General features: G+C 45.4%; 1 protein-coding gene across 1 annotated transcript in view; it reads left to right on the top strand.

Moving 5' to 3' along the window:
* Window positions 1–847: 847 nt before the first annotated feature.
* LOC137326205 (protein phosphatase 1 regulatory subunit 36) overlaps window positions 848–10,606 on the top strand; it is a 51,116-nt gene continuing 41,357 nt past the window's right edge. Inside the window, exons 1-2 of the mRNA XM_067991083.1 lie at window positions 848–930; window positions 1,018–1,157. Coding sequence (XP_067847184.1) covers window positions 851–930; window positions 1,018–1,157 — 220 coding nt within the window. The 5' untranslated portion in view covers window positions 848–850. The remainder of the gene's footprint in view (window positions 931–1,017; window positions 1,158–10,606) is intronic.

Below are 10,606 nucleotides of genomic sequence, written 5' to 3'. Positions count from 1 at the left end.
TGGGAACAACACCACCTGCACGTTCCCCTCCAAGTCACACACCATCCCGACTTGGAAATATATCGCCGTTCCTTCATTGTCGCTGGGTCAAAATCCTGGAACTCCCTTCCTAACAACACTGTGGGAGAACCGTCACCACACGGACTGCAGCGGTTCAAGAAGGCGGCTCACCACCACCTTCTCAAGGGCAATTAGGGATGGGCATTAAATGCCGGCCTCGCCAGCGACGCCCACATACCATGAACGAATAAAAAGAAGACCAGCCTTTGATTTTTGTTGCCTCCCACTTTACAGAAATTGCCGTCATGTCACAATCTGCGAGGTTGCCCTGAGGGGTTCCACTGAAGCGGCTTTGCCTGTCTTGTCCCTGTGTTAACGTTACAGCTGACAGCGTGTCAGCTGACATTACTTAGTGCGAGAATATTATTGAGCTTGTTAACAAATCTCGGGCTTTGAAACGTCAAATGGATTCATTCCCGTGCCGCAGGAAAGTGAGGCCCGTCTTTGATTACAAAAAGTGGTGAGGTTGATATCGTGGACTGTGACAATATTCATCCCTCAACCAACATTACCAAAAGAAAAAACAGGTCCGGTCATTTCTCACTTTGCTGTTTGTGGGATCTTGCCGTACGTAAATTGGCTGCCGCGTTTCCTACATTGCAACCGTGACTGCACTTCAAAACTACTTCATTGGTGGAAAGTGCTTTGGGACCTCCTGAGGTGGTGAAAGGCGCTATATAAATGCAAGTTCTTTCTTTCTTTGAGTAAGGTTGTACGAGACATTCCCTCTCCCACTCTCACTCCTGGTGATGCTAACATATTTGTTTATTTTGTTTTTTCAAGCTTGCTAATGACACCAAACCCTAAGGAAAGGAAGTCGATAAGTGGGATTGGAACTATCCTGGAGCCTGTGAAAAAAAGCCTGGAGAGGTGAGCGAGACGTGGATTCATTTTGCTCGGGCAGTGCGGGGCAAAAGGTGAAATAGCAACTCAATAATTCCTTGTTCTTGGAAACAGACCGATGTTCGGCATTTCTGGGGAGAGCATCGCCATATTGAAGCAAGTAATAAGCAGCAAGAAAGTTCAGGGGAGCGCACTTGAACTGCAGAAATTGGAAGTTCGCCAGGGCAAAGAGGTTACACTCGAGGACGTCAAACGTGAGTATGCCGTGTGAAATATGATGCTTTTCCTTCCATTTCCCTTGTCCCAATCTTTTTTTCTCCAATCTTCTTCCAAAGATGTTGACTCTTACTGGGGTACATTCCCACCGGAGTTGGCATTCCTCGAAGTCTGTCAGCCGTGGCTCAGTGGGTCGCACTCTCGCCTCTGAGTCAGAAGGTCGTGGGTTCGTCGCCCCACCCCAGAGACATGAGTGCATGATCCAGACTGACACTTGAGTGCAGTGCTGAGGGAGTGCTGCACTGTCAGAAGGTCAGTCCTGAGTGGAGTGCTGCACTGTCAGAAGGTCAGTCCTGAGTGGAGTGCTGCACTGTCAGAAGGTCAGTCCTGAGTGGAGTGCTGCACTGTCAGAAGGTCAGTCCTGAGTGGAGTGCTGCACTGTCGGAGGGGCAGCACTGAGGAAGTGCTGCATTGTTGGAGGTGCCGTCTTTTGGATGAGATGTTAAACCGAAGCCCCGTCTGCCCTCTCAGGTGGACGTAAAAAGATCCTACGGCCACTATTTCGAAGACGAGCAGGGAGCGTCAGCCTGGATTATGGGCTCGTTTCTGGAGTGGGGCTTGAACCCATGACCTTCGACCACTAAGAATGGTGTGTGTGTTGCACTGAGGCTTGAGAATGGGGAAAGGGAGAAAATACCCGACAGCCTTAATAAAGCGAGGGGACAAAACCTCCGAATCAATTGATTTCTTCTCCAATTAGATAGAATTACATGGAATGTACAGCACAGAAACAGGCCAATCGGCCCAACAGGTCCACACCGGCGTTTATGCTCCACCCAAGGCTACTTTCTCCCTCAGTTACATTATCCCCCATTCGCGCATTATTATGGCCTGTTCTCTCCAGTGGGAGGGGAACTGGGAGAGCAGCCCGTCCCTGTGTCACTGACAATCTCGCTACTTAGGAGCAGGTTACTGGAGGATACGGGTTGCATGTTCCTCCTGTGAGCACCTCTTCCTATTGATTTTATAGGAATATAGGAACAGGAGGAGGCCATTCAGCCCCTCGAGGTTATTCTACCATTCATTGAGATCATGGCTGATCTATATCTCAACTCCATTTACTCGCCATGGCTCCACATCCCTTAATACGAACATACGAACAAACGAATTAAGAGCAGGAGTTGGCCATTCGGCCCCTTGAGCCTGCTCTGCCATTTATAAGATCATGGCTGCTCTGATGGTGACCTCAACCCTACTTTCCCGTCTACCTACTATGACTTTTGACTCCCTTGTTAATCAGGAATCTATTTAACTCAGCCTTAAAAATATTCAATGACCCTGCCTCCACCGCTCTCTGGGGAAGGGAGTTCCACAGACTCACGACCCTCTGAGAGAAAAAATTTCTCCTCATCTCTTCTTAAACGGGAGACCCCTTATTTTTAAACTGTGGCTCCTAGTTCTAGTCTCTCCCACAAGAGGAAACATCCTCTCAGCATCGACCCCTTCTAGTCCCCTCAGGATCTTATATGTTTCAATAAGATCACCTCTCATTCTTCTAAACTCCAGTGTATACAGGCCCAACTTGTCCAACCTTTCCTCATAAGATAATCCCCTCATCCCAGGAATCAGTCGAATGAACCTTCTCTGAACCGCCTCCAAAGCAATTATGTCCTTTCTTAAATAAGGAGACCAAAACTGCACACAGTATTCTAGATGTGGTCTCACCAATGCCCTGGACAACTGTAGCAAAACATCTCTACTTTTATATTCCATTCCCCTTGCAATAAATGACAACATTCCATTTGCCTTCCTAATCACTTGCTGTACCTGCATACTAACTTTTTGTGATTCATGTACTAGGACACCCAGATCCCTCTGTACCTCAGAGTTCTGCAATCTCTCTCCATTTAAATAATATACTGCTTTTCTATTCCTCCTGCCAAAGTGGACAAGTTCACATTTTCCCACATTATACTCCATCTGCCAAATTTTTGCCCACTCACTTAACCTATCTATATCCCTTTTCAGACTCCTTATGTCCTCTTCACAACTTACTTTCCTACCGACCTTTGTGTCATCAGCAAATTTAGCAACCATACTTTCGGTCCCATCATCCAAGTCATTGATATAGATTGTAAATAGTTGAGGCCCCAGCATTGATCACTGTGGCACTCCACTCGTTACATCTTGCCAACCTGAAAATGACCCATTTATGCCTACTCTCTGTTTCCTGTTAGCTAACCAATCCTTTATCCATGCTAATTTGTTACCCACCTCTGCCATGAGCTCTTATTTTGTGTAGTACCTTTGATGTGGCACCTTGTCAAAAGCCTTCTGGAAATCCAAGTCCACCACATCCACAGGATCCCCTTTATCCACGTTGCTTGTCACTTCCTCAAAGAACTCTTAATAAAATTAGTCAAACATGATTTCCCTTTCACAAAGCCGTGTTGACTCTGCCTGATTGCATTGAGATTTTCTAAGTGCCCTGCTATAACCTCCTTAATAATAGATTCCAGCATATTTCCTATGACAGATGTTAAGCTAACTGGCCTGTAATTTCCTGCTTTCTGTCTCCCTCCTTTCTTGAATAGAGGAGTTAAATTCACTATTTTCCAATCTGATGGGACCCTTCCAGAATCTAGGGAATTTTGGAAAATTAATACCAATGCATCTACTATCTCCGCAGCCACTTCTTTTAAGACCCTAGGATGAAGTCTGTCAGGACCTGGGGACTTGTCAGCTTTTAGTTCTAATATTTTTTTCAGAACCCTTTCCCCTCCCTTTCACCTCCTGATTCACAATTTTTTCTGGCATGTTATTTGTATCCTCTACAGTGAAGACGGACGCAAAATGTCCTTTAGGGAAGGAAACCTGCCATCCTTACCCGGTCTAGCCTATATGTGACTCCAGACCCACAGCAATGTGGTTGATTCTTAATTGCCCTCTGAAATGGCCTAGCAAGCCACTCAGTTGTAAAATCCCGCTAAAAAAAGTCATAATAAGAATAAAACCGGACGGACCACGAGGCGCCGGACACGACAAAAGCAAACCAAGCCCAGTCGACCCTACAAAGTCCTCCTCACTAACATCTGGGGACTTGTGCCAAAATTGGGAGAGCTGTCCCACAGACTAGTCAAGCAACAGCCTGACATAGCCATACTCACAGAATCTTACCTTTCAGCCAACGTCTCAGCCTCTTCCATCACCATCCCTGGGTATGTCCTGTCCCACCGGCAGGACAGACCTACCAGAGGTGGTGGTACAGTGATATACAGTCAGGAGGCAGTGGCCCTGGGAGTCCTCAACATTGACTCCGGACCCCATGGAATCTCATGGCATCAGGTCAAACATGGGCAAGGAAACCTCCTGCTGATTACCACCTACCGTCCTCCCTCAGCTGACGAATCAGTCCTCCTCCATGTTGAGCAGCACTTGGAGGAAGCACTGAGGGTAGCAAGGGCACAGAATGTACTCTGGGTGGAGGACTTCAATGTCCATCACCATTGACATTCGCCGAGTTGAGCTGGCCGAGTCCTGAAGGACATAGCTGCGTCTGATGGTAAGTTACTCAGTTTAAGCAGCACGATGGAAGCGAAGGAACAGGACACGGCACGGATTCAGGAGAGGCACCCGGCCATTGTCACCATCACTGTCACTGAGAGAAACCCCTCAGATAATGAAGCAGTCCGTGCCCGCATGCAGCAAGACCTGGACAACATCTAGGCTTGGGCTGATAAGTGGCAAGTAACATTCGCGCCAGACAAGTGCCAGGCAATGACCATCTCCAACAAGAGAGAGTCTAACCACCTCCCCATGACATTCAACGGCATTACCATCACCGAATCCCCCACCATCAACATCCTGGGGGTCACCATTGACCAGAAACTTAACTGGACCAGCCATATAAATACTGTGGCTACAAGAGCAGGTCAGAGGCTGGGCATTCTGCGGTGAGTGACTCACCTCCTGACTCCCCAAAGCCTTTCCACCATCTACAAGGCACAAGTCAGGAGTGTGATGGAATACTCTCCACTTGCTTGGATGAGTGCAGCTCCAACAACACTCAAGAAGCTCCACACCATCTGGGACAAAGCAGCCCGCTTGATTGGCACCCCATCCACCACCCAAAACATTCACTCCCTTCACCACAGGCTGCAGTGTGCACCATCCAAAGGATGCACTGCAGCAACTCGCCAAGGCTTCTTCGACAGCACCTCCCAAACCCGTGACCTCTTCCACCTAGAAGGACAAGGGCAGCAGGCACATGGGAACAACACCGCCTGCACGTTCCCCTCCAAGTCACACACCATCCCGACTTGGAAATATATCGCCGTTCCTTCATCGTCGCTGGGTCAAAATCCTGGAACTCCCTTCCTAACAGCACTGTGGGAGAACCTTCACCACACGGACTGCAGCGGTTCAAGAAGGCGGCTCACCACCACCTTCTCAAGGGCAATTAGGGATGGGCAATAAATGCCGGCCTCGCCAGCGACGCCCACATCCCCATGAACAAATTTTAAAAAATCAGTTCAATTCATCCGCCATTTCCTTATTCTCCATTATTAATTCCCCAGACTCACTCTCTCGAGGACCAACGCTCACTTTACTTCCTCTTTTCCTTTTTAAATACCTGTCGAAACTCTTACTATCTGTTTTTATATTTCTACCTAGCTTTCTCTCGTACTCTAATTTCTCCCTCATTATTTTTTTAGTCATTCTTTGCTGTTTTTTCTATTCTGTCCAATCTTCTGACCTGCCACTAATCTTCGCGGAATTGTATGGTTTTTCTTTCAATTTGATACTATCTTTAATTTCCTGAGTTAGCCACGGATGTTACGTCCTTCCCCTGGAGTCTTTCTTTCTCACTGGAATGTATCTTTTCTGAGTGTTATGAAATATCTCATTAAATGCCTGCCATTGCATCTCTACTGACCTATCCCTTAACCTAAGTTCCCAGTTCACTTTAGCCAGCCCTGTCTTCATACCCACATAATTGCCCTTATTTAAGTTTAAAATACTCGTCTTAGACTCACTCTTCTCTCCCTCAAACTGAATGCAAAATTCAATCATATTGTGATCACTGCTACCTCGAGGCTCCTTTACAATGAGGTCATTAATTAATCCTGTCTGATTACACATTACCAGATCTAGAATAGCCTGCTCTCTGGTTGGCTCTAGAACGTGCTGCTCTCAGAAACTGTCCTGAAAGCACTCTATGAACTCATCTTACAGGCTACCTTTGCCAATCTTTATGTAGATTAAAATCACCCATGATTATCACTGTTCCTTTCTCACAAGCCCCCATTATTTCTTCCTGTATACCCTGTCCTACAGTGTGGTTACTGTTAGGGGGCCTATAGACTACTCCCACAAGTGACTGCTTGCCTTTACTATTTCTTATCTCTCCCCAAACTGATTCTACATCTTGGTCTTTAGAGCTAAGGTCATTTCTCTCTATTATACTCATTTCATCCTGAATTAACAGAGCTACCCCTCCACCTTTTCCCAGCTTCCTGTCCTTCCGAAATGTCAAGTACCCTTGAATATTCAGGTTCCAGCCTTTGTCATCATGCAGCCATGTCTCTGTAATGGCTATCAGATCGTCCATATTTATTTATATTTGAGCTGTCAATTCATCCATTTTGTTACAGATGCTATGCGCATTCAGATACAAAGCCTTTAGTGCTGTCTTTTTACTATTTTTGCAACCTCTAGTCTTATCTGCTGGTGCACTCTTATGTTTGCATGCTCTGCCACTCTCTGATTATCATTTCCCTTATTGCTACCTTGCTCTCTTGCCTCATCTTCTTTCTTTAATTTATCACATCTGCCCTTACTTGATCCCTCACCCTCACTATTTAGTTTAAAGCCTTCTCTACCGCCCTAGTTATTCGGTTTGCCAGAACACTGGCCCCAACACGGTTCAGATGAAGCCCGTTCCAACGGAACAGCTCCCTCTTTCCCCAGTACTGGTGCCAGTGCCCCATGAATCAAAACCCATTTCTCCCACACCAATCTTTGAGCCACGAATTTAACTCTCTAATCTTATATATCCTGTGCCAATTTGCTCGTGGCTCAGGTAATAATCCAGAGATTATTACCTTTGAGGTTCTGCTTTTTAACACCCTCAGCGAGCAAAAATCTATCAATCTCAGATTTAAAATGATTAATTGAGCTAGCATCTCCTGCTTTTTATGGGAGAGAGCTCCACACTTCTACCACCCTTTGCGTGAAAAAATGTTTCCTAACTTCTCTCCTGACTGGCCTGGCTCTGATTTTAAGGTTATATTCCCTTATCCTAGACTCCCCAACCGGCAGAAAAAAGTTTCTCTCTATCTACCCTATCAATTCCTTTCAAATCCTAAAAACCTCAATCAAATCACCCCTGAACCTTCCATATTCCAGGGAATACAAGGGTAGTTTATGTAATCTCTCCTCATAATTTAACCCAGAATTTCACATGAACACGGGACCCTGCGTAGCTTGTCTTTAGTTCTTACTTTTTTTTTTACACTTTCTCCCTGTGCACATGTTAGCAGATTTTCCTGTTACTGTTGCTATAATGGGGAATAAGGAAATGATGTGGAGATGCCGGTGATGGACTGGAGTGGACAAATGTAAGGCATCTTACAACACCAGGTTATAGTCCAACAGTTTTATTTGAAAATCACAAGCTTTCGGAGCTTACCTCCTTCGTCGGGTGAGTGAGAGGTTCTAAAAACGCATAGCATATATTAGGCTGGGAGACGATCACACCAATCAAAGGTGTCGTTGGTGTTCAGACAGGTTAGCCACGGGAAACATTACATCCCATTATGCTGAATACACAATGGGTCAGATTACAAAGCCAGAGAGAGAAAGAGACCCGAAAGGCAGAGAGAGAGAGAGAGAGAGAGAGAGAATGTCCAGTTGTATTAAAAACAGATAACGTTTTTTCGCTGGTGGGGTTACGTGCAGCGTGACATGAACCCAAGATCCCGGTTGAGGCCGTCCTCATGGGTGCAGAACTTGGCTATCAATTTCTGCACGACAATTTTGCGTTGTCGTGTGTCTCGAAGGCGGCCTTGGAGAACGCTTACCCAAAGATCGGTGGCTGAATGTCCTTGACTGCTGAAGTGTTCCCTGACTGGGAGGGAACCCTCCTGTATGGCAATTGTTGCGCGGTGTCCGTTCATCCGTTGTCGCAGTGTCTGCATGGTCTCGCCAATGTACCAAGCTCCGGGGCATCCTTTCCTGCAACGTATGAGGTAGACAACGTTGGCCGAGTCACAGGAGTATTAAGAGACATTAAACAAATATTTTGTATCTGTCTTCAGAGTAGAAGGCACAAAAAACATACTAGTAATAGTGGGGAACTAAGGGTCTAATGACAGTGAGGAAACATAGAAACATAGAAAATAGGAGCAAGAGTAGGCCATTCGGCCCTTTGGGCCTGCTCTGCCATTCAAAATGATCATAACCCCGCTATTCAAGAAGGGAGGGAGAGACAAAACAGGGAACTACAGGCCAGTTAGCCTGACATCAGTCGTCAGGAAGTTGCTGGAATCCATTGTTAAGGAAGTGGTAACAGGGCACTTAGAAAATCATAAAATGATTAGGCAGAGTCAACATGGTTTTATGAAAGGGAAATCGTGTTTGACAAATTTATTAGAGTTTTTTGAGGGTGGAACTTAAAGTAACTAATATCAGTAAAGAAAAAGTACTGGAGAAATTAATGGGACTAAAAGCCAACAAATCCCCTGGACCTGATGGCCTACATCCCAGGGTTCTAAAAGAGGCAGCGGCAGAGATAGTGGATGCATTGGTTGTGATCTTCCAGAATTCCCTAGATTCTAGAACGATCCCAGTGGATTGGAAGGTAGAAAATGTAACCCCACTAATCAAGAAGGGAGGGAGAGAGAAAACAGGGAACTACAGGCCAGTTAGCCTGACATCAGTCGTCGGGAAAATACTGGAATCCATTATTAAGGAAGTGGTAACAGGGCACTTAGAAAATCATAATATGATTAGGCAGAGTCTACATGGTTTCATGAAAGGGAAATCGAGTTTGACAAACCTATTAGAGTTTTTTGAGGGTGTAACTAGCAGGGTAGATTAAGAGGAACCAGTGGATGTAGTATATTTGGATTTTCAAAAGGCATTCGATAAGGTGCCACATAAAAGGTTGTTACACAAGATAAGGGCTCATGGGGTTGGGGGTAATATATTAGCATGGATAGAGGATTGGTTAAAGGACAGAAAACAGAGAGTAGGAATAAACGGGTCATTTTCAGGTTGGCAGGCTGTAACTAGTGGGGTGCCGCAAGGATCAGTGCTTGGGCCTCAGCTATTTACAATCTATATTAATGACTTAGATGAAGGGGCCGAGTGTAATGTGTCCAAGTTTGCTGACAATACAAAGCTAGGTGGGAAAGTAATCTGTGAGGAGGACACAAAGAGTTTGCAAAGGGATATAGACAGGTAAAATGAGTGGGCAAGAATATGGCAGATGGAGTATAATGTGGGGAAATGTGAGGTTATTCACTTTGGTAGGAAGAATAAAAAAACAAAGTATTTTTTAAATGGTGAGAAACTATTGAATGTTGATGTTCAGAGAGACTTGGGTGAACTGGTACAAGAAACACAAAAAGTTAGCATGCAGGTACAGCAAACAATTAGGAAAACAAATGGAATGTTAGCCTTTATTGCAAGGGGGTTGGAGTACAGGAGTAAGGAAGTCTTACTACAATTGTACAGGGCTTTGGTGAGATCACACCTGGAGTACTGCGTACAGTTTTGGTCTCCTTATCTAAGGAAGGATATACTTTCCTTGGAGGTAGTGCAACGGAGCTTCACTAGATTGATTCCTGGGATGAGAGGGTTGTCCTGTGAGGAGAGGTTGAGTAGAATGGGCCTATACTCTCTGGAGTTTAGAAGAATGAGAGGTGATCTCATTGAAACATATAAGATTCTGAGGGGGCTGAGAGACTGTTTCCCTTGGATGGAGAGTCTAGAACTAGGGGGCATAGTCTCAGGATAAAGGGTCGGCCATTAAGACTGAGACGAGGAGGAGTTTCTTCGCTCAGAGGGTTGTGAATCTTTGGAATTCTCTACCTGAGAGGGCAGTGGATGGTCATTCGTTGAGTACATTCAAGGCTGAGATCGATAGATTTTTGGAATCTAAGGGAATCAAGGGATATGGGGATCGGGTGGGAAAGTGGAGTTGATGTTGGAGGTCAGCCATGATCTGATTGAACGGTGGAGCAGGCTCGAGGGGCCATATGGCCTCCTCCTGCTCCTATTTCTTATGTTCTTATGTACAACAGGGTTGTTAATGCTTCAACGATAACTGCTGAGTGGTTATAAAATAGTAAGCTTTAATAGATTGACACAACAGTATTATAGTTATAATACAATTATCTTCAGATTACATTAAATGACTAGCAATCAATACAACCTGGTTTCCTGTGGATTCCGGATGATCAGACCTGACCTCCACGGACCA

The sequence above is a fragment of the Heptranchias perlo genome, chromosome 10, assembly GCF_035084215.1.
Source record: "Heptranchias perlo isolate sHepPer1 chromosome 10, sHepPer1.hap1, whole genome shotgun sequence".
NCBI classification, from domain to species: domain Eukaryota; kingdom Metazoa; phylum Chordata; class Chondrichthyes; order Hexanchiformes; family Hexanchidae; genus Heptranchias; species Heptranchias perlo.
Note: the sequence above shows the minus strand (reverse complement) of the source record. Positions and strands in the feature narration are given on the sequence as shown.